The sequence below is a fragment of the Megascapheus bottae genome, chromosome 3 (assembly GCF_031878675.1).
Source record: "Megascapheus bottae isolate mThoBot1 chromosome 3, mThoBot2.hap1, whole genome shotgun sequence".
Classification (NCBI taxonomy): Eukaryota; Metazoa; Chordata; class Mammalia; order Rodentia; family Geomyidae; genus Megascapheus; species Megascapheus bottae.
This window is the reverse complement of record NC_143511.1, coordinates 48,078,264-48,103,771: the sequence shown is the minus strand read 5'-3', so window position 1 is coordinate 48,103,771 and position 25,508 is coordinate 48,078,264. Positions and strand designations below refer to the sequence as shown.

The 25,508-nt window shown below is 38.8% G+C and overlaps 1 protein-coding gene across 1 annotated transcript in view; it reads right to left on the bottom strand.

The window, feature by feature from the left end:
* Positions 1 to 25,508, bottom strand: part of Adamtsl1 (ADAMTS like 1) — a 628,790-nt gene that overhangs the window by 94,620 nt on the left and 508,662 nt on the right. The window contains exon 17 of the mRNA XM_090329363.1: positions 13,224 to 13,434. Coding sequence (XP_090185489.1) covers positions 13,224 to 13,434 — 211 coding nt within the window. The remainder of the gene's footprint in view (positions 1 to 13,223; positions 13,435 to 25,508) is intronic.

Genomic DNA, 25,508 nt, shown 5'->3' with positions numbered 1-25,508 from the left:
TCACTATGGAGCTAGTTTGTCATGAGCGCTTTGGGAACTCTGTTTTCTTTAGGAATTGTCTCCAGTCTTCCATTTACCATTCTTTGGGCTTGTTGAGGAATGAAGGCTGAGTTTGGAAGTCTGAGGGTTTGTGCTGAAGGTATGGCTCCTACAGCCCCGATGTCATCTCCTACTCAGTGGTCTCAACCTTGTTACTATCACTTGCTACTTTTTAAAAACTGCAGGTGTCCAGCTTTGATGCCTATCAAATCAGAAATTCTGAATGGCAGGTCCCCAGTACTAAATTAAAAACTAAAAAGGTATGTTCTGGGATATTCTTTCACAATTCTATTGTGTACCCAGAGCCAAAAACCACCTCTCCAAATTAAGGCCATCCCACTGTTCCTAGATGTGGAAAGGAAAGCTGCACTCCAGAGAGACCTCTGTTAAAACCCGTGGTTAGACTGTATCCAAACAAATGCTATTTGTTTGCAGTAGGGAATGCCTTGGAATCATAGTTATTGGTAAATAATATTAGCAAAGCTACCAACTTTGTCAAATTACGCTCTAATTCTAAAAGCTTTCATGATTAGATCAATGTTGAACAGCTTCTTATATTACATTTAAAATTAAATGTATTCAGTAGAGAGCCATGAGAAAAAAATACATTTTCTTATGGGATCAACCTCCTACCTTTGAAGGCTAACAAAAAAGGCAAAGACAACCTTTGAATAACTCCTATTCTTAGATTATCGAGAAAGAAGCTAAGGTACAGAAAGATGAAGTCATTTGGGGACCAGAAACGATTCATTTACATCTGGTGCAACATTTAACCAGCTCCTACTGAAGAATAAGCTGTGGACAGATCTAGTAAGCCCAAACTCAACTTAGCCCCCTCCCAGTGTTCTGTTAAAGGCACCCTAACAAGTACTCCCAGTGTTTCAGCAAAACCACTGGAAGGTGCTCTGCCAGGTGCTTCATGCCAAGGTATTCTGACAGCCTGGTCTCAATTCTGTAGTTAGCCTCTACCCTCTGACTATTCCTGACTGGCAGGAGTTGGCCCAGGATCCAGAAGGGATCGACATTCTAAGATACTTTAAAAACTTGAATCATAAATAAGGAATAGCTAAATAAACACAATTTTTTTTACTCTTAAATGAAACAACTTGATTATGTGATAGGTAAATATGCATATTATAAATGCATATTATATATGTATATGTATATATACATATTTTTGAAAGATTTCATTGACACTGAGTTTTGCAACATATAAACCAGCACATGTAGTCTGGTGCATCAACCAGGAGTAAAGTTCACCTATAGGCTTTCAACTCAGAAATCAAAGAATCCACAGAATCAAACATATATCTACACATACACATTTGTATGCATATAGATGTATATGTATATATTTTAAGGAAAATCTCCCCCCACCCAAATCTCTACCACATGTGGTGGTTTACAGAGTACTTTTTGCTCATCATTCACCCAAAAGTTCCTTTCAAGGGCTTTTCTAATGGCTTTTGGCCTTAGTTAAGAAATAAAAAAAAATGAAGTTATGAGTTCAGCCCTTTGGCTTATTTGTGGCTCATTTCAGCATCTTCTTGAAATTCTCGTTTATTAGAGAAGAAATTTAAAATCTACATTTTATTTATATTCAATTCAATAGAAGACTAAAGGAGTTAACTTTCTTATTTTGTACCCACTCTATGCAGAACAGTGCCTTCTGTGAATACAAGTCCTCCACAAATAGTTGTGGCACAGAACTAAATTTGGTACTTCAGAGAAATTTAAATTAGTGGCTAGGAATTCTATTTACTCAGAATAACCCTCCTTGTTACTCTGGATAACTAAGGGTTTAAATTTAGGATTTTTTTTGCACAATTTCTTAGCTTCAACTTTCTCTTATTTCTGTCAAATTTTTCTTTCTAACCAGCCAGTTATACTATAATCAGATTAGTTATAACATTTTACTGTTCAGACTTTCTTCAGAGTTCTTTTATTAGTAGACAACTAACCATGTGGATTACTGACTCCTAAGGATTTGCCAAACAGAGGGGCTGTGTTCTCCACAATACTTTCCATTCTGTAAATTACTAAATTTTTTCCATGAGCTTAAACGTAATTTTTAAAAGCCACAATCGAAGGAAACAAATTTATAGTGACAAATCAAAAATGTTAAGCTTTGGCTCTGACTTCTCCCTGATGCCTCTTCCTCATGTCCTCTTAAATGTGAGTAGGCATTTTGACTTAAACATGTCAAAGCCAAACTCTTGCTACCTCCCCACTGACCTCACTCCAAACTCTTCTCTCTCAGGCTTCTGCAGTCATTGAATGGTGATATATATAGGATAAAAACTTAGGCAACACACTTGAGTTCCTTTTCCTTTACCAACCCACCCGTTACACTAAGTCAAGTGAATACCATCACATTTATCTACATAACATTAGCTGTATCTTCCAAATAAACAATAAATCAAGATACCAGAATCTCTTTCTAGACCACTACGAAGCTTTCTAACCATTTTAGTTCTGCATGTTTGTAACCTCCTTCCAACATGCATCGGAATCCTAATTTCCAAGATGACAGTCTTAAGAAGTATGTGTGCCAGGGTTGGGAAGGAAGTGCTTAAGAAGTAGTAAGAGTGAATCACTTGTGAATGGAATTAGAGTTGTTACTCAAGAGGCTCCAGAGTATCTTTCCTACCATGTGGGACATAGCTAGAAGATCATATCCTTGAACTAGGAAGAAGGCATTCAACAGACATTGAATACACAGCCATATTGACCAAAGATTTCCCAGACTCCACAACAATGAGAAATAAATTCATGTTGCTCAGAACCTATCCTGTCTATGGAAGTCTATCAGACTGGTCCTAATGGACTTAAGTTTCTAGTTTTAGAGGGCAGAGAGGAGAGAACTAACAGAAGCATTCTACCCAGCTGGGCCTCTTGGGAGACGAGGGCGAAGGAGAGAGTATATCCAGAGAAGCATTAGGGCAATATCTAACAAATCATCTTGTTCTGCAGTCTAAGGCATAGCCACCACAGTGTTGTCTTTTAAAGCATAAATCAGGTCACATAATTCCCATGCTTAAAATCCTCCAATGGTGTCTCTTTACAATGAGAATGAAAAAAGTCCCCCGAACGGTGCTCTCCACCACCTCCAAAGCCCTACATATTCTGATTCCTGCCCTGATGGAATTTACAACTCAAATCTTTCCAACTCATTGGTTTCACATAAATATTAATACCAATCACAGGTCAAGCATGGCTCTATCTAGGTTAAAATATTGCAGGGAATGAGAAGCCTTTTCTATCTCTGCAATTTTATTTCTTACCACCTTCCTTTGTATATTCCAGCTGCACCTGCTTTCATGTATTCCTCCGACTTCTTAAGACTGTTTCTCCCACAGGCTGTTGCATTTTTATTCTTGTCTGTATCTAGACTGTTTTCTTAGATATATGGAGCATTTCTACTATGATTTCAGGCTCAACTCCACTCTTACTTGCATCAAGTGGCTATTCTAGCCTTTTAGCTCTTTTTATCTAGAAGCTTCAAAGATAGCTAGATTAATCTCTATTATATTATTGTAGAACTCAAACCCTTGAGCATGCTAGGCCAGTACTCTAGCATTGAGCTATATTTCCAACCCTCAATTTTTAAAAATTGTATTGTACTGTAGGGGTAATATATAGAGGGGTTACAGTTACGTTCATCAGGTAGTAGGTACATTCTTGAACATTGCTACCACTTCTCATGTAACCCTCAATTTTTTTATTCACTTAATTTTATGTTTTTTTTTCTTGCCAGTCCTGGGGCCTGAATTCAGGGTTTAAGCACTGTCCTTGGGCTTTCTCAAGGCTAGAGCTCTACCACTTGAGCCAGAGCACCATTTCCAGCTTTTCTATGTATGTGGTATCAAGGAATTGAACACTACCACTAGGCCAAACTCCCTATCCATTTTGTTTGTATGTTGAGTCTTGGTATGGAGTTCAGGCTGGCCTTATAATCTCTATGTAGCGCAGGTTGGTCTCACTACCCTATCCTCCTGCTTTAGTTCTGTTTGCTAGGAGGCCAGGTACCTAGTTTATTTCATCTGTACAGCAGTATTTTCCTGGTGTGTGGTGGTGGAGATTAAACCCGGAGTCTCATGCTTGCTAGGCAAGTGCTGGCTTTGTCATTGAGCCACATCTCCAGTCCTAAATAACATTTTTAAATAACTTGCAGTCTTTCAAAAATTATCATCTATTATTATTATTATTGTATGAGGAGATTTTTACTCACATTAAGTTTTGGAGAGATCTGCATTCAAACTTTTCTTTAGCCAGTGTTAGTGGCTCCTGCCTCAAATCCCAGCAACTCAGGAGACTCAGTTTTGGAGGACTGTGGTTCAAAGCTAGCATGGGCACAAATGTCTTTGAATTTCCATCTCTAAAATAACCAGAAAAAGAATCTGAGATGGAAGAATGTCTCCAGTGATACAGTGTCATCTCGGCAAATGAAAGGCTCTGGGTTCAAACCATGCTACTAATTTTCTGCCAATATACTGTCGTATCTTCAATATAAGACTCTAGGATTGAATAAATGCATCTCTAGTTTTTTTTCCCTTGCAAACATTTTCCTTATTCAAATCATAATGGATTGTTTCTCCATAAAGATTAGGTAAGGAATGAGATACATTATAGAATAATTAATACTTATAATAGATTCTGCATATAGGTGTTACTTTGAAATTACTGGTAAATATCTTTATAGTGTTGAGAATACAGTACATTTTTCTATAAGATAAGTACTGTCTGGTTCATGTAAAAATTCTCTAAGCCTCAAAATGCCATCAAATCACGCTTTAAAATTCATATTATCATTCACAAACTCCTCATTGAGCTCAGTATATATAAAGAACTTGCTTTTCGAGGTTAACTAGTGACTGAATATTACATACTTCCTTCTCGATGTTTGAATTGTAGGGTTACACATCATTTCAGTGTTTGGTGGCTGAAATTTTCTAAGTATTTTATGAGGCACATGGGCTTCTTTTCATTTGGAATAAATGCTCCAAAGATAAACAAGTAGCTGAGTAAGAACAGTTCTTAGATTCAAACTGTTTGGTTAGAATTAGTGAATATAGAACTAAGGAAAAATGTAGGTTAATTTCCCCTTTCTTTCATATTCAGGAAGTTATGATAAAGATAATTGGTGTTAGCTGGGTGCTGGTGGCTCATACCTGTAATCTTAGCTACTCGGGAGGCCGGACTCCAAGGATTGTGGTTTGAAGCTAGTCTGGGCAGAAAAGTCCATGAGCCTCTAACTCCACTTAACCCACCAAAAAGCAGGAAAGAGAAGCTGTGGCTCAAGTGGTAGAGTGAGCCTTCAGCACGAAAGTTCAAGGACAGGACAGTGCCCTAGTCCCTGAGTTTAAGCTCCAGTACCGGAGTGGCGTGTGTGCACACGAGCACATGCGCACATGAGTGTGTGTGTGCTCACACACGCACACACAGTCTTATTTCAAGGGTGGAGATGTAATGAAATGGTCCTGCAAAAATCATTCACTTAAAATAACACAGTGAGGCTATCACTTTGCACATTGGACCTGATTTAAGGGACAGACTTCAAATATTCTGCCCCCCCCCATCCCATACAGAAGTCTGTAATAGCATGATGGGAAAAACAGTTGCAAAGAAGAAATTTTAACGATGATCATTTTTGAAGTTTTATCTATACTGAAAGCTTCTTGGAGTTTCTCAATGCTCAGAAGATAAGACCCAGACTCCTGGGAATGTCTTTCAGAGCTCTCACACTCTAACCTTGATTGACTTTTCCTGCACATTCTTTGAGAGCGCCATGTGTTAAGGAAGGCCTTAGCTACAGTGGACAGTTTTCCCTATCTTGGGCACACAGAGAGGTTTTCTTTTCAAGTCTTTGATCAGATTGTTCATACTGTGAACAGTGCCCTTCAGCTCTTTGCTCAGCTGGAAACTTCCAAAGATATTCTCGAAGGCCCAGCATATGAGTAAAACTTCCTCTCTGCTTATGGGTGAATGGATCATCTCTTACCGCATCCTGATCATATATCTTCTGTGAGGACCCACTTGTTCATGTGTCTGCTACTTCCTCAACCTTCCTGCATTAGGAGCTTTTTGAGAGAGGGAATGTTTTCCATCTTTAAATTCCTCAGTGCCCAGTACAATGTCTGACAAAAAAAAAACAAACCCTTCACTTCATAAATGTTTGTTGGATTTGACTGGATGAATGACAAAACTGTAAATGCTGATGTTTCAAAGATGTAAAATAAACATCCAGTTGATTTACTGGTCCGTTTTTTGCCAGGCTGCACTCTCATTAGCTAGAAACTGTGTCAGAGGGAATCAGCAGTGGGTGTTACCAGGGGCAGCGTGTGGCTAGTGTGATCACTGGACATGCCAAGGGTGAAGAGTATTGTCAAGGATCTTGCTCCCTGACTATCTTTCCTTTGCACAAAGAATTTCTCTGGGTATTTATATTTTTATAAATTTCTGAAATTGTACAAGATGAAAATGAAAAGCACTAAAGGCTCCAAATTCCATGATGACTTTGTGACCACGCTGACATAAGAAAAATGATGCAAAGTAGAACACGCTTAAAAAGAAGCAATACCAAGAGGAATTTAATAAAATTAAAGGAAAAATGTTTTCCTTTATGAATCATCATTTAAAATAATATTCTAGCATGAAGAGGTAACTCTCTGGCCAGGGATATTATTTTTAAGTACATGCAATAAAAATAAATAACGAGAAGTATTATTTATATTGCAGACACTAACTACCATACATGTTTCATTACATAAAGTCATGGGCTTCATTATTTTCGTAAGAAAAGTAAGAAATACAGGATAAGGAAAACACTTAAAATTTATGCTTTTATACAGAAATATAATGGCTCTTGTGGCCTGTGTTTTTATATTTTTCCAAGAGCAATGTATTAACAACATTTACTTGTATCGGTATCCTTTGATGTTTCATCTTGGTAGTTTAACTTCATAAGACCTGAGTTCATTTCCTTGGTAGCTTAGATCATACTATTGAACCCAATACAAAATGGTATTTCTTTTCTAAGGGAAACTTTTCAGGTTTAAAGTAATATCATCTCCTCACTCCTCCTCCTCAATCCTCCTCCTCCTCCTCTTCCTCCTCCTCTTCCTGCTCTTCTCCTTCTCCTCTTGCTCCTCCCTCTCCTCTTCCTCCTCCTCTTCCTTATATTTTTAATTCATTTCACTCAGTTCTCATTCACTTACTCAGTTTTCTATCAAACGTTTATTGAGTATCTGCTGAGAACCAGGCACTATGTTAGGTGCTGGGCATTTAAGATGAATAAAATTGGTTACCTGAAGATTTGCTATCTAGTGAAGGAGAAAAACTTACTACAGGATGTAATTAGTTTTACAAAAGGGAATACTACAGGGAATTAGGTCTTTATGGAAGAGTTGGGAAAATCTGTAGGTGATGTGAGTGGGTGGGCAGGGACTGAGGCAGGAGAGCAGGTTCATGCATGCAGGAACCCAACGTGTAGGACTGTGGCATGTTCGCTCACAGCAGTCCTGAGAACGTGGGACATAAACACCATGAGTGAGGGTGGCTCAGAAATGAAATTAAGACCTTAGTGAAAAAATTTGTGCACATGCTCTTAAAACCATGGGGATGTCAATATGGGCTTTGCTATACTTTCATGTGTGGAAAGTGACTCATGTAATATAGGCCAATGGGCTTCAAAGAATACTGCCCTGTGAGTTGTTATGAAGTATGTCATGGAGAAAGGACTTCTGAGTCAGCTACAGCTGTATGACATGTGAGGCTATAATATTACTTGGGGTTTCTCAGCATATTTATATGCCTTGTATTAATATGGCTATAGCCATTAATAGCCGGGGAAACAATGAGTGAAATATGTAAGACAAACATGAGTGATAATGCCAAAAGCTGTGTGTGCTGGTTTGGTTGCTTGTGAAGACTTAGACCAAGGCTGCAAGAGCTGCAATAGAAAGTGAAAAAGGGAGAGGGGAATGTAGGAGGTATACTCAAAGAAACATGGGTGTTGCCAGAAGGACAGGCACATGCGACTGAGATTCTCCTCTCCTCACTTTTACATAGGGGATGAGATAGAAAGTGCTGCCAACTTGCCACAAAGGTCAATACAGGAAGACTAGGTTTTCTGGGCACAGTGTGGGCACGTGTGTACGAAGAGTGGTGTGAGGGTTTTGGGAAGGGAAAAACTCCAAAGCAGCTGTAGACCCTGTCCAAAACTGGAGGATAGAAATTAACCAAGTTGTATTAAGGTTTAGAGAAATACATAAAGATAAATGGAGAGTAGATTCTCACAGAAGAAAATCGTTAAAATGAGGACAGAATTTTTACCCCAACCAGTTTTGTGCAATCATCTGCTAGCAGTGAAGGTTTTTAATCCTAAAGGTGCAAGGAGTATACACTGAAATTTTGGGGCTTAATATTCTTGTTATAATGTGACACACACAGGTCCCACCAAAATCCAGGGAAGTGATATCAAAGAGTTTTTGGCTAATAAACAAAAATGAAACAATCTATAGGTAAAATCTGACTTCTGATCTGTTTTGCCATATTTATTGCTCTTTCTAAAGGTAGTATCAAATATCTATTTCCTTATGAAATAAACTCTTGAAAATAAGTTGGACACTCAATAGTTTATTTTTCTCTTACTGAGAAACAAAATGTTAAATAAATATCATCACTCATTTATGTAGATTTATATATTAGTCACTGGAATATATCAAAACTGATGGCTCTGATGATAATTCTCTAATTTGAGAGCTCGTTTGAAGTAGGGGAATGCAGGCACTCATAAACCCTTGACTGAAGAACTGCCTATTTTTATGGGGGAACGCTGCCCTCTTTAATGGAGTATACAACTTCTGGTGAGGAAGATTTGGGACACCTGCCTAGCCAGCTAGATCAGCTGAATCAACACTAGCAATCAATGGGGTGACAGATGTTGCAACCACATCACTCACATGTCCAAAAGTTATTTGCATGGCTGTGTGTATGCACGTGCAAGCATATGTGTTTAAGTCTAGAAAGTGAAATTCCTCACGTGTTTACAGTTATCATTAAAATTCTTACTTATCATTAAAATTTTTACTTAACATTTCCATAAGAGGTTAATCTCTCATATTCCCTTTTTTACATAAACTATAGACATTTTGAATTGTGACTGATAAAAAATCATTTATGGTGAAGTGCCAACCCAATGAATTTTAAGGTGGATAGAGTCTAGGGGTTGCTTCTGTCTCAGCCCAGATGTGTTCAATATGTATGTGCAGCTGGGTAGATATAATCCTGAATATAAAATATCCATAGTATAGACAAAAATTATGCTCCAGAGTGGATGAATTCAAGACCATTTAAGCCTTTGGCATCTCTTCTTTCCCCTGGCTTATTCCTTTTTAAAAAATTAATTTTTGTAATATAAATACATGAAGGAAACAAATGGATGGCCATGAGGCCATAGACAGGGGAAGAAAATGTTTAGTGTCAAGGACTGTGTGCTGGTACAGCCTAAGTGCTTAGTCAGTCATTAATAGAGCTGATTGTAGTAGGCTATGTCTGTGTCTCAATGTGTGGGGCCCAAGGATATGTTCCCTTATACCACAAAAGATGATTACCTGCAGACAACTTGATTTCAGACCAGTAACACAGAGTTTTAGCTTCTGAAGAGCTTCAAAATAGTAACTCATATTGCCTTAAGCCATTGAATTTGTGGTAATTTGTTATAGCAGCCAAAGGAAATGAATACACAGATTAAAGCCCAAGATAATATAGATAACAGACACAGGTTTTATGTTCTGTTGTCAGATTTTCTCACAACTTGATATTTGCAAAAAAGCAAATGTATTAACCAAAGTATGATAATTGCAGGGGAGAATTCAAATGTTACACTTCCTTAGAAAACAAATTAATAATCCAAAAGAAAAAGAATACCAGAAAATGCACTTGAAAGGTGTGGGGGGAAGAGAGGAGATGAATGAAGAGGGGAAAGGAATGAAGATTGGAAAGGGGAAGAATGCAGTTAATATTCATTGCATATCCTATGAAACTAGGAAAATGAGGCCAGGAGATGGGATGGAAGGGATGGGGAGAAAGTGATGAAAGGGGAAATATCATTCAAGATGCATTTCACTTGTAAACTAGTTTGTTGAATGGAAATTTCTTTATACAACTACTTTAAGATAATAAAAAATACTTAAAAAAAGGATTCTAGGAAGTAATGGAATTTAAATAGTCTACTGTTTCCTTCAGGTTTAGAGACATACCCAGAAGTGACAAAGGATCCTTACAGCAAATTATGCACACACTATTAACCAGGCCATTCTCTGCAGGTGTTTTTCCTTCCTAACATTTTTTCTTATAATGCCTGGATATTTTCATAGTTATTATGTGTTTTCTATGAAAGAGATACTTTGTAAAGGTCTTTCTAAAGTGTTGACGACTCATTGGACATACTTGAAAGTATCGTTTTCACATTATTTCCTTGATTTGAACCGTCAGGAGACTGTCTCATACCAGAGGCTGCTCAGTAGTGGAATAAAACAGAAAAAGCTTTCAAAATGAACTCATGTGATGTAGGGCACTGGTGGCTCATACCTGTAATTTATCCTCTCAGGAGGTTGAGATTTGAGGACTGCAGTTCAAAGCTGACCTGGGTAGGGAAGTCTTTGAGGCTCTTAGCTCCAATTAATCAGTAAGAAGCCAAAGTGAAGCTGTGTCTCAAGTGGTAGAGTGTTAAGCTCAGGGACAGGGTTCAGGCCCTGAATTCAAGCTCCAGGACTGGCACAAGCGCACACACACACACACACACACACACACACACACACACACACACACACACACTATTCATGTCATCACCAGCCAAAATAGATGGAAAATGGAACCACAAATGACTTATTGGGTAACTGCTATTATAAAAGGGGTATTGGATGTGGGGCTGGTGACAGCTTCAGGGCTATGAATGAGGATGTGCACTAGAAAGACTGGAAAGCATCGTGATATCAAGCACATTATTCGGCACCATACCAGGATATTAAGGGTGCTGGATTTCACTGATGTTATGACCCTTAAGCAGAACTAAAACATTCTCTTGACTTCTACAAATATCACATCAGATGGTATTGATGAATTTAGCTATAATATATTCAAGCTCTAAAAGAAAAAAACATTCTGGTCAATATCTATTGCTAGTTGCTAGTTGTTCCTCAGTATTTACCTGCAAGGGATAATATAGATATTATAGGATAATATAGAGAATATATGATATTATTATTTTATGACTATTATTCCATATTATTATTCTATATTATTCTAGTACCCAAATCCATAGATACTCAGGTCTGTATACCAATTGATGCATATAATGTTTGTAAATCCTCCTGCATACTTTAAGTTATCTCTAGATTGCATATAATATCTAATAAAACATAAGTTCAATGTAAATATTTGTTATATAGTTTAGGGAATAGACACAAAAAAGTCTATTCATGTTCAGTACAGATGGCAACCATTGTAGATCTAAATAAGTAGCAGTCTGGGGTTGGTTGAAAAAATGGATGTAGAACTTGCAGACACCATGTGCAAGTGCTTTTTGTGCTTTGTGCTTTCTTCACATTTGTGTCTTCAAGTACTTTACTGAACCACAGCCCCAGGACGGACAGAAAAAGGAAGGGAAAGCATAGAATACTTTCTAGAATAGATACTAAGGAAAGGATCAGTTATAAAATTTCCATCTAAATTAGGACCCTGGTAGAGTTGCAAACAATCTCACATAGGGATGTATGACATTCTATTTGCAATGCTTTCTTTTTATAACCTTTATGGTCACTTTAAGGCTATCCTAGATGTCCTAATGAGGAACAAAATAAGATTTTTAGCCAATCATCTTAAAATCCTCTTGTGTGGACACTCCCAACTTATTTTTGGGGGGGGGTCCTTAGGCTTGAACTCAGGGTCTGGGTGCTATCTCTGAGCTCATTTGTTCAAGGCTAGTACATCAGCTACAGCGATACTTCCAGTTCTCTGGTGGTTCATTGGAGATCAGAGTCTCATGGACTTTCCTGCCCAGGCTGGCTTCAAACTGGGGTCCTCAGATCTCAGCCTTCTAAGTAGCTAGGATTATAAGCGTGAGCCAGCAGTGTCTGGCCTCCTGTGCTTGTTAATGGTACACAAAAAGGTTATTTTAAGTTAGAGTAACATATATTAATTTTAACAGGCCTTTAATAAAATATATGTATTTTTATTATCATGTATGCTTTGGTGCAGAATCAACAAACTTTTGTGAAGAAACAGCAATATTTTGTAGCCAGCTAGTCTTAATCACAGCTGCATTATTGTAAGTCTGCTGCCTCTGTAGTGTAAATGCCTCCAACTAGAGTATGCCAAAGAATGGATATGGCTAGGTTTCAGTAAAACTTAACTTACAAAAAGGCTGTGGACTAGATTTAGTTCATGGGCACACTGCTGTGGACTAACTCCTGCTTTCAAACAATAGTTGTTAGACTTTTTGAAATCAGACCAGAGAAATTAAAGGCCTGAAATGGATTCAGGATTTTATCAAGTTATGATGTATTTTTTAAAGCACTACCTCATACTCAAATTTCTTAGAGTTTTAAATAGTAAAAATAACCAAAGGTACAATAAAAATCCATCTACTTTTATAGGGGGAAAAAAAGCCCATCAAATTGTCTATCTTTAAAACTTTTTCCTTAACTTGGTGACCAACATGTTAGAAATATGTTCAGGGACACAGATGAGTATTTTGAGTTGTTTTCGGAGATTACTGGTGTGGTACAGTAGAAAGTGTATGATATATATTTAGAAAAATCTAGATTTGTGGGCTGGGAGTTTGGCCTAGTGATAGAGTGCTTGCCTAGCATGCACAAAGACTTGGGTTCGATTCCTCAGTACCACATACATAGAAAAACCCTGAAAGTGGTGCTGTGGCTCAAATGGTAGAGCACTGGCCTTGAGGAAAGGCCAAGGACAGTGCTCACGCCCTGAGTTCAAGACCCAGGACTGGCAAAAAAGAATCTAGATTTGAAGAAGCTTGGAGAGGACTAGGAAGGGATGGATAGCAGAACTTGAACATTTCTTTAGCAGGGAAAAAATTCCATGAGAAACTATCCCTTGCGTAAAAACGGCTATGTCAAACAAAATCTCCAATATGGAGTAACTTCAGGACTCACCGGCTGCCATTGAGCAGGATACCAGGCTGGGGGGCAATGGAAACGGTTGCAAGCCTGTACTGTGTTAGGCTTGGGGTGGTGACACAGGTCATCAGCCAGGATTACCATTTCATTCATTTCTTTGGAAAGTAAGTGGGAGCAGAAGACATCTCTGGTCTGAAGGCCAACCCCACAGGTAAGACTACATGGACTCCACTTGCCAATTTCCCACCTGAGAAGAAATCAAACAGAGAAGAGGCAGAAATGGAGAGAGAGAAAGAGAGAGAGAGAAAGAGAAAGAGGTGGGGAGAGAGAGATTGTCTTAGTTCCTGTGCAGAAAATAATTTCCAGGAAATTGCTAATACTATAAAAATTCCTAACTGGGAATGTGAGAAATTCTAGCTCTAGATTGGCTAGGAGTTTTTGCCTAAGCCTAGAATCTATCCTACTCCTTCATGCTCTTATAATTCATGTAAAATACAGTAAATACAGTGATAAAACAGGACAGTTATTGTTTAGTGACTGAATCACTAAATCTGTTAACAACTATGTTGATTTTCATAGAACATACAAATTTTACCAACACAAGGGTGAAATGTTAAATGGGACACAGGTTGAGTAACACATACTGAATAGTGGCTAGAAAGGCTTAAAGATTTTTTCTGCTAATTTTTCTAGTCTCCATTCTTAGCAAGACTGAAAACCTTATGCTTGCTGTTGATTGGCTTCAAAGTGAAAGGTCATTGGCTCCAACTTCCTTCAAACTTCCATCCTAGCACAGACATGTCTCTGTCTTATGTAGAAATATCACTGCCTGGGACTGGATAATGTAACAGAATTGGAGACTGTTAAATACATCAGTCATCTTGGAGGGAAAGAAGTAGAGTGAGTACCTCATTATCTGGATGTAGAAGTCAAATACACAGATGAGTTGAGTGCACCAATTGGCCAGTTCTAAATGGCCACATCTTGAGAAGTGTATTCATAGTGAACCAAGGGCCTATAAAAACAGCCCCACTGTACTTCCCTGTTGATGCAGCCTCCAAAATGGGAGTGATAAAGACAAAGCTCAGTTGCCTGGGCTCTGATTCAGACATGTTCTCTAATGATTACTTTCAGTACTTCTGTTCATTCTCTGAGACACAGATTCTGCAAAAAGGAATTAGCAAATCAAAAAGAAGTTGGGTGTTGCCACCTCACACCAATAAACCCTAGCTACTCAGGAGGCTGAGATCTGAGGATAGTGGATGGTAGCTCAAAGCCAGGCTGGGCATAAAAGTCTGTGAGACTCTTATCTCCAATTAACCACCAGAAACCAGAAGTGGCACAGTGGCTCAAGTGGTAGGGTGCTAGCCTTGAGCTAAAGAGCTCAGGGACATATATAGGGGGGAAAACAAGATGAAGGGTAGGGGTGGGGGGAGGGAAATGGGGACCAAGACATGTGAAAGGGTATCAATGTATGTGAATTAATGCACCTTCCATCTGGCAAATATCATGTAACCCTTCCATTAATTACAATAAAAATATATGAAAAGAAAAGAAAAACAAAGTAGAAGAAATAGTACAGATGATTTACTCTGGAAACAGAGTTTGTACAATGAATCAAAAAAAGAACTGTAGAGTACAAACTCTGTTTCCAATTCAAACTTCAAATTTCAAATTATAATGCCTAAAGTTCTCTCTGTAGAAAATACCTTTTTGTTACATGTATGTTGTAGAGTCTATATTTTATAGTATGATTTGATGAGCATACTTAAATTTAAAGTCTAAAGAGCCAAAAAAAAAAAAGAGCTCAGGGACAGAGCCCAGGCCTAGGCATGGTAATACATGATTCGGTATCTAGGCTTATCTATCTTTTCTAGGCAACCCAAATCAGTTACATTTTTTTTGGCCCTAATGATTTTCATTACTGTGAAACTGAATATATACTCTCTTCCCTTCCTTCTACTATGTGATAAAATATGTGAGATCTGCCACACACAGACCATGTAATAAAGTACTAGCTTGTTCAACTGAACCTAAAGACCAACCCGATAGAGATACTGATAAAGCTTTCTAACCTATTTAATGCAATCATTCAGAATGATTGCTTAGATGGGTGTATGGAAGAAGTATCTATGAACTTAGCCTCAATATTGCATAGTTCACTAACATCTTATACATATAAACCAGACTCCTAGCATGATTAATTCTAAGCTTTAAAGAGTGTGCACGTGACTCTGAGGCTCATTTCTGATGAGTGGAGTAGATATTACAGGACTTTAAAGGCTAGATCACATGGGACACAGTTTGATGCTCTTTCTGAGTGCTCACTTAGGGCTAGTGGGGAGGTGAGCCACAGGCATGAGGGTACTCAGTCTTAGGGAAATTTTACCTGCAAAAAATCTGCAGCCTCTCTTCCACTGACACACAAACCTGGGCTCTTCCTGTGCAGGAACGGTTTTGAAGGCACATCCTTCACACCCAGTATAGCCTTCAGGTAACAGCAACTTTGGGAATGACCTTGGGACAGAGCTCACCTACCCAAATGATGCCAAACTCTTTTCTCTTTTGTGCTCAGCTAGCGTTTGAACTCAGGGCTTTAAGCTCTTACTTGGTTTTATGTTCAAGGATGGTGGGCTTCTAGTATTTGAGCCACACCTCTACTTTCAGCAGTTTTGCTGATTAATTAGAGATAAGAGTCTCCTGGCCTCTTCTGCCTAGACTGGCTTCAAATTGTGATCCTCAGATCATAGCTACCTGAATAGTTAGGATTATAAGCATGAGCCACCAGTGACTAGCTAATTCCAAAGTCTTTACTCACCTACAATCATTTATCTTTATAAGTTATAAAGTGTGTGTGTGTGTGTGTGTGTGTGTGTGTGTGTGTGTGTGTGTGTGTGTCCCAATTATGGAGCTTGAACTCAGGTTCTAGGCAGTATTCCTGAGCTTTTTCTGCTCAAAGCTAGTGCTTTACAACTTGAGCCATGGCTCTATTTCTGCCCCCCCCCTTTTTTTTGGCAGTTAAAGAGATAAGAGTCTCATAGACTTTCCTACCGAGGCTGGCTTTGAACTACAATCCTCAGATCTCAATGTCTTAAGTGAAAGGATTATAGGTATGAGCCACCAATGCCCAGTAAAGAATTTTTTTTTGCCAGTCCTGGGGCTTAAACTCAGCTGGGGCACTGTATCTGAATCTCTCTGTGCTCAAGGCTTGAGTTCTACTACTTGTGCCACAACACCACTTCTGGCCTTTTCTGTGTATGTGGTACCAAGGAATTGAACTCAGGGCTTCATGTATGCTAGGCAAGCACTCTAATACTAGGTCACACTCCTGGTCCAAGGAAAATTTTTATTCTGCAATATATAATATGATTATATTCCTCTCTCCATCAAATACATGTTCTTTCAGAGTCAGATCCAAAGCACTGTTTATGATAGCCCACACAGGAAAACTCCACATCTAGGACCAATAACACGCTGTGATATATTCATATAATAAGTATTAAATAATGAGATTAATAATGAACAATAGCAAAAGCAATACCTTGGCTGAATATCAAAAGATGAAATTGAATGACTAAAGTCACAACACAAAGATTCATGCCATTACCTTTCATTTACATAAGCTCAACCGGCCAAAGCAACTTGTATTGTCAGAAATCTGGGTGCTGGTACCCATTATACGTAGGAACTCAAAGAGGGATGTAATAGGAGAGTTCTGAAATGCTATAGAAATGTTGGTACTGGATCTGGGTCCATTTAATAAAAAGACATCAAGTTGCAAATGAAGAATCTGTGCACTTTCGTTGGATCTATTTATCTATCTATCTATCTATCTATCTATCTATCTATCTATCTATCTATCTATCTATCTATCTATGCCAATTGTAGGGCTTGAGCTCAGGGCCTGAACACTGTCCTTGGACTTTCTCAAGGCTAGAGCTCTACCACTTGAGCCACAGCACCACTTCCAGCTTTTTTTTTTTTTCTTCTATGTATGTGATACTGAGGAATTGAACCCAGGTCTTCGTGCATGCTAGGCAAGCACTCTACCATTAGGCCAGACTCCTGGCCCCTATTGGCTCTGTTTTTTAAAGAAGCCTCCCCCCCCCCACATCTTATCTTTGAGGTACTAAAATGCTGTGGTCATAAAACAGTGCAACTACCAACCCTAGGCTGATGACCACTCTTGAGTCTCACAAGGAGCTGCATGCACAGTTAACGCTGTCCCAAGGTTACAGCTTGTCAGATGATACATTTTACACCCTTCCTCCCCTGGCTCTTGTTCCCCACCTCTGGCAGAAATTCAGCCACTGGGACCTTGAAGCAAAGGCATTTTGGCAGCTGTGAGGCTGCTTGAACACTTCTCAGAGAAACTCACACCACAGACCTATCTGCCTACCCTGATAAAAGTACATTGAGAGTGCATTCTCAAGGAAGGAGGTCAGCAGTAGCTGTCTTGTGGAGTAAGTACTTTGCTGATTCTGGGTCAGAAGTATTTTCATCAACTTGAGCAACAACAGGGAAAGCCAAATCTCGCCCCTACTTCTCCCCAGCATACAGGCTACCATTGTGGGTTAGGAGCTTTGCTGGCAGCTGATATCCTTTCCTTGCACCTTGTGTCTTTTGCTGTTTCTGGGAGAGAAGCTGCAGGTCAGTGGGAGCCAGCCAAGGGCAAGATTAGCTCTGCCTGGAAGCATGTGAGAACTGCCAGTGCTTTTCTGGGGCTCTAGGTCTGGCTTTGGCATAAGTTCAGTGCTGAGGCAGCTAGGAATTCTGGTCTGGGTATGGGAGAGTAAGGCTATTAGTATGTCTTCTCCCACTTTGGCTCCTTTTTTCATCTCCATTTAAATGGTTACTTCTTGAGGGGGAAATGCAGTAAAAATTTGATCATATTAATGTTGTCATGATTACATTCCTCTGGAAATTCTTGACGTATAATCTGACTACCTCAACTCAACTGTTTGTTTGGTTTATTAGTCATTCCAAAAGATAGGATGCATCCTGAGGCACTCAGAATGTGGCTTTCCATGACACTGGGTCATTGCAAATGGCCATATTGGATTCTTTATGATAGACCTATTACTGAGACACAGCTAGTACTCTTATTTAATGGAATTGGCTGGGCCCTTGATCCAACATGAGTGATGTTCTTACAAGAGGAGAGAGGAACACACAAGAGAATGCCCTGTGATAATGGAGGCAGACATTAGAACAACACAACTTGCCATTTGCAATGCCAAGGATTTTAGCCACCCACTGAAATGAAAAGATACAAGGACAGGTTCTTCCTTTCAGCTTTCAGAGGAAGCATAGCCCTCCAGATATCTTGACTTTGGACTTGATTTTCACATCCAGAATGGTGAGCCAACGCATTGCAATTGTTTTAAGCCTTCCATCAGTTCGTCATTACTGTAGCCCTAGGAAACGAAATCACTGTAATCTCTGCAGCTAGCATGTTACTTCGAACAGAGCAGATGCTCAGTACGGGTGACTCAAAGGCAGCTGAATGTCCAGTGAGCCGTGTGTACTCCTTTGGGCAAGTCAGCTGGCTGTGCAACGTCTCAGCTGTGTCCTCCACATAACAGCGCTTTCCTAATTTCAAAGTCTCAAAAGCTCTGAATGCCATAAATTTTTCTTCAGCATGGTGTAAACTCATTTGGTGACAAAACCAGGCCTAAGTTGACATGCTTTTGACAAGCTGCATCCCACTTCATGTAAATATTTATACAGTATACTGCAGCATTTTAGCCTGTTGGAATATCATGTTTTCCCCCAGAAACTGCTAGCATTGTTATATAATTTATGTCTTAGTCAACTAACATCTTTCTGAAGTACAGAAAACGCTGAATTCTGAACTATATCTGTCTTCCATGGTTTTGACTTAAAGCTTGAGGCCTTGTATAAGGAGAGTGGCAAACGTGCTGGCTCTGGTTTCTTTCATTTTCTAGGTGTTTAGCTTCATGATGGGCCCTTGGCCAAAATGTTAGATTCTAAATACCATCACATTCTTTTTCTATACTTCTTTCCTCGGAGCCCTTCTCCATATTTCTGTCGCTTTTGTCAAAATCTGCTTGCCGGCAAGACTGTGAACTCACAGTCATAGAGGTTGCCTGAACACCTTGTTTTGGCTCAACTCTGCCCGGTTCCAGAGTAACTGACTTATGACCAAGGACAGGGCAGGCAACAGAAGGTCCCCTCCACTTTAGTGGGGAATTCACCGTCCTGTTTTCTGCTTACTGCCAAGTATTCCTGGGTTGACCTGCTGTTATAACTGGATTCAGTATGGTATAACTCAGAGTGACATTCCACTTCGCGTCCTAATTTCCATTTGTTTTTCTGATAGAGCGGGGCCTCTGCCCAAAGCCTAACCTAATGGACTGGTAGTGTCGCTAGCTCTGGATCTGGGATTGAGCAGAGCATCTTCGGACATATGCCACAAATGCAATTCTATTGACATCACACCCATCATACTAAGATTCATATAGCATTTATCCTGAGCTACAGCTTGTACTAGTTGTCTTTAGACATATCATCTTGTATGAGCCTCCCCACAGCCCTCTAACATTTAGCATCTACATTTTAACAGTATGTAGCTGAGACCTGGGGAAAGCAGATCATAGCCCAATATGCCTGCTTGTGGGTGTCTCTGAGATGCTTATGTCACCTCGACCGTGCCTTAGTTCATCACAGTTTGGATCCATATGCCCCGTGAGAGGGGGCAGCTCAGTAGATTTGTCAGCCTTAGCACTTCATTTCCCCACTATCCTTCGTTGAAGTCTCATAGCACTCAGAGTTGAGCTCATCTACAATGTGAGGTACAAGTGTTTAGTATTCACATGAATTCTGAAAACAATTCTCTCAGCATTTGCATCTAATAGGGTGAGCACTTGAAGCATTAAGGAATCTGTCCAATGTCACATAGCTGATGAAGGACAGTCTGAATCTAAACTGAGATAGCCTTGCTCTTGCATGCCTGATTATTATGTCACATGTAAGAATCAGCAATTATCAGGCTTCAGCAATGAAACAGCAGAATCCAGAAGATTGGCCAAGCGGCCAGTGTGAGGCTCCCTCATCCTTAGAGACACAAACATTCCTTGTACCAACCAAGGTCACAACTACCATTGTAATTGGATTTGAGTATGGAGGCTGGCAGTAGTTCTTGGCAGCTAAATGTTGGGCAAAAGGCAGTGTGTGGTCTCCCCAAGAGACACTAATTGTTTTCGTGTCCAAGTGACCTTCAGAGTTAATGTGAGCTGTCAGGGGCTTGGGGAGTGGCTCTTCTTAGCAGCCTGTACTATCTATACAGATGAAAGAATTTTGCATTCCTTTGGACAGAGTTCATTTGTGAGTTGCCATGGGTTTTCTAACTTCTTTTCCAGAGAAGGTAATGACCTTGGCCTTTCAGTATCTCATTATTGTTAGTGTAAAGGCATGTGTTTTCTAATAGCATAATCTACCCACTTGGAACTATTATACTTGAAGAGCTTTCTCTTACTTTGGCTTTTGTAGAAAAGTATGATTGCTTCTTTGATAATTAAAATCAAGTTTTAGATCCATTGTTTGGAAGATACATTTAAATGTTTGTTTAGAGGAGAAAAGGTATCATTTCCAACTTAAGGGTTTTATTAGAAGTATTCCTTAAAGCTGTGTGTAACCATTCAACATGTCATTTCTGCCCACTATTTTTATCCTGTGATTTTTTAAAAGTCCCTCAAAGGTATGTGTTTCCCCTTAGAAATGCCTCTGAGGTCAGGAGATGGGCAGCCACTGAATAGTAATTCATGGAACACTACCAGGTGTGTTCAACTGTAGAGAGTTTAAGGTAAGAGAAAAAGACCTAGTCTAGGATTCATCCACTGTTAGTTTCTTGGACTTTTATTAATGGTTGCCAGTTTGTCTCCACATCTCCCGGTACCAAATCTACCTACAGCCCACAGCTACCAAAGTGTCATTCTAAAGGGACATCTACATCTAGCCATTGTACTTGCTTTTATTCAGAATCTCATTTGGATTCAGAGTTGAGTTGTCTGTGGGGACAGGAGCCAATCTGGCTGGGGCTCAGCTGTGTGGTTCCAGGAGAAGGGATAAGAACTGCCTATCTGAAATCAAACTCTTAATTGGCCCCTTTTCCCCCCTCCTTCTTCCTTCTTCCTTTCTCTTTGTAGGAGATAAACTTAAGCATGAAGCTTGGTGAGGAGTGGCCCTTTGGCATGTGACAAGGGTTCAGCACTAGGCCAGGATAGCTGGGAGTCTGAGCAAACACATAAACACCTGAAAAATAATGTGAGCCAGATTTGTTATTGGCAGAGAAGGAAGACAGAAATGTGAAAAGTAGAAAGACTAGAATAACCCTTATAGAACTAGATTGATAGTCGAAGCAGTGTGAACAAATGACTCTTGAAAACAGATGCATATGCACAGATAAGTCAGTAGACAAATGCATATCCAAACATATATATTTATATAGCGATTCTTAGTTGCTTCCTGTGAAAGCCCTAGAAGCAAAAGTGTTTTCCCTTAAGGTGGGTTGGGAACTGCTGCCCTGCTTGGTTGCTAAGGCCCAGAGAAAGGAACTGTGCAAGGTTATAGAGAAAAGAGACAGGATTAGAGGGAAGGTGGTTCATCTACCTTTCAGCAGATGGATTTGTTACCTTTCACTGTTTAAGAAAACCCCTTGAACAGGGCCTGAAAATAGATAAATAAAAGATCAAAGGAGATATTAGGCATGAGAATAAAAATACATTTGAAGGCCAAAAATGAACTAAAAGCATATATGCTGAATAGCATCAGGAATATCTGGGCTGTCTATAAAACTATATTTCACAAAGCTCAGGGAACAGGAAATAGAGCCATGCTTTTCTTGGAAAAAAATGTCTGCTTTACCTGTAGTTTAGGTTCTATGCAGATAGTTATAGTTAAGATTCCCAAACACCTGATCTGGCATAGCCTTCACTACAACTTGAGAATAGGATAGCCAATGTGAATATTTTAGTCATGCCAGTTCGCCTTGCTTTCTAAATCATTTCTAAAAATAAACATACAAATAAATGTCATCAACATTACAAATGACTTGTCAAGACTTCATTGCTATTTTAAAAATTAACAACTAGCGTGTGTGTGTGTGTGTGTGTGTGTGTGTGTGTGTGTGTGTGTGTGTGTGTGTTTTCTTGGGATAAGAGTATCATTGATGTTCCTGCCAGGGCTGGCTTCAAACCCTGATCCTCAGATTTCTAGCTCCTGAGTAACTAAGATTCTAGGTATAAGTCATTGTCACCTGGCTAATGACTAGTTCTTAACAAAAGTGCTGTTTGTAGCATCTCATTACCAGAATGCCATTTGTCTCTTAATCTACTTCCTTCATGGAGCACGTCAAAGGGCAGAACAGAATTAAGCCTACAGCCAATTACACAATATCTTTAGATTTCTCTTACCTCCACCCCTCTTCTCTAATGAGACATCACTGTCCAAAAACATGCATCTGTCCCTTCTCGTACACACAGCTTGATTTAATTAAAGCTTCTAAGCTCTGGTTTCCATTCTTCCAGGTGATAGTACATTAAAATAAGATAGGGAATCTTACTGTTCATCCATAAAAATAATGAAATCCTGTCATTTGAAGCAACATGGACCAGGCTTGTGGACATTATGTTAGATTAAACAAATCAGACACAAAGACAAATACCACCTGTTCTCACTTACATAGAGAGGCTAAATGAGTTGCTCTCATGAAAATAGAAAGGAGACTAGTGCTTATAAGAGGCTGGGGAAAGTGGAAAGGAGCAGGACATGAAAGAGATGGTTAATGGGCAAAAGATTATAGTTGGATAAAAATAATATTCTGGAGCACATAAGATAACTATAATTGACAACAATGAATTGACTATTTCAAGATACTTACTAACGAGGACTTTAAAAGTTCTGAAAACAAAAAAAGGGTTAAGTTTGAAGTGATTCTTACTCTGGTCTATCACACACACTATACATGTGTATTGTAATATATACTGTTCCCCCTCCAATCAGTGTAGTTACTATATGCTGATTATACACTAAAAATACAATTCCCACTGATGGTTATAATTCAGATCTGCGCTTTCTAAAAAACAAGTTAGTAGAGCAGATTAGCTAAAAAAATTACTTGCATTCTTAGGAATTTAATATTTTAATCAGCTCATTTAGCATTCTGGGTAAGAATTTCTTATTAAAAATAGCTTTAAGGTTGTTCTTCAAATTAAGATCATATAATGGGTTTTCAAATTCATAAACAGAATTTCCCATTGATTTTCTTCTTGTTTTTATCTCATTCTTTATCTTAATTAGAATTCTCACACTGAAGGCTTTCCATTAAATGAACCTTGTTTTGGTTTTCTTGAATAGCTTATTTGAAATACAGTGAGATGCTCAGCCACTAGTGCCTTTCCAATACATTTTCCTGTACACATCTGGGAATTTGCTTCCAACACTTTTTCCCTAACAGTTTTATGATATTCTGATCTGAAAGTCTGAGTCAAGTACTTCCTCTGTGGGCAGGCTTTCCTCACCACCCAACCTCATATCAATGGTATTTCTTTGCTGTCATTTGGCCCTTGTTTATATTCTATGCCACTTACTACAGAGCTGTTCTAAGAAAGGACTGAAGCATCTTATCTATTTGTTTAAAATTTTTTGTCTGGTTAATTTCTCAAGTAGGCTATAAAGCTGTTAAGATTTTGATTCAGTGTTTTAGGCATAAGGAAATCATGTCATATATTTGTACTAGGAAATAAGATCTTTATTTTATACTGATTTACATGTGGTATTCTTCCTGGAAACCATACAAATCTAAATGTTTCACCCTGTATGTGCTGAATTTCGTCCCCTAAAAGCATGCTTAAAGTTCTTCTAGGAGCCAGAACTTTAAGCATGTTTGATCTTCCTTACAAATAGAGCCTTTATAGACATAACCAATTTTAAAATGAAATTAATAGGTGGAATCTAATCCAATACAAAGATACCATCTGGAAGGGTAAACCTGGACAATGACACAGACGGGTATGAAGGGAGAACAGCAAAGATAGCTACCCAGAGGATTAATGAGATGAATCCACAAGCCAGCAAATGCCAAACGTTGCTTGCACATGGACAGAAGTGAAGTCCATCAGGTTTTGGGAAGATTGACCCTTCTACATCTTGAATTTAGACTATTCACCTTAGAAAAATATAATTGCAATTCACCCAGTTTTTAGTACTTCATTATGATAGATCTAATGAGCTAATATACTCCCTTAAGTTAGTTCTCAATTTTTTCTCCCTTTGATGCTATCTTGGAGCTTGAATTCAGGGCCTGGACACTGTCCTTGAGCTCTTGTGCTCATCTAGTAGTTTACTGTTGGAGCTACACCTCTACTGCCAGGTTTTTGTTGGGAAGTTTATTGAAGATAAGAGTCTCATGGACTCTCATTGCTCAAACTGGCTTCAAATTGAGACTCTCAGATCTCAGTGTCCTGAGATCTTGAGCCACTGACAGAAATTTTTAACTGCCATTCATTTGTATTCACAATTTTTTGTCTGCAAATGAAATTTCTGTTAATGACAGTCCTTTTTATCAGAAATCACAGATTGGATTTTATTATCTTCCATAAGATTCTAACTCCATTTTGTTTCTATTATGATTTTTTTTCATTTTTACAGGATGATTTTCAATTCCTCTTTGATTCAGCCATCCACAAATGCACATGTGTTTGCATATTTGTGTTCACTGTTAAAAACCTAGTATTATAAATAATTATTATCTGGATGAATGATTTGGACACAGGCATTAAAAAACTATTCTTGATCTTAAGGCCTTTCAGAGACAAATATAAAATCCTTTAACAAGTGGTATTTATTTATGCTTTCATAACACCAGTGTTTATTGGACATGTTTTATATTTTTGGGCTGGTCCTGTGGCTTGAACTCAGGGCCTAGGGACTTGTACTTTTGTGTTCCAGACTAGTGCTCTGCCACTTGAGCCACAGCTTCACTTCTGGATTTTTTGTTGTGTGGTTTACTGTGGATAAGTATTTTATGGACTTTCATGTCTGGCCTGGCTTCAATTTTTTTGTTGTAATTAATAGAGGGATTACAGTTATATTCGCCAGCTAGAAGGTACATTACTTCACAAATATTAATACCTCTTCTCATGTTTTTGTCCCCATTTCCCTCCCCCCACCGCCTCACCTCATCTTGTTTTTCCCCTTTCCCTATTTCAAATAAACAAATAAACATATATACAATATACCAGATAATGGCTTCAAATTTCAATCCTCAGACCTGAGCCTCCTAAGTAGCTAGTATTAGCT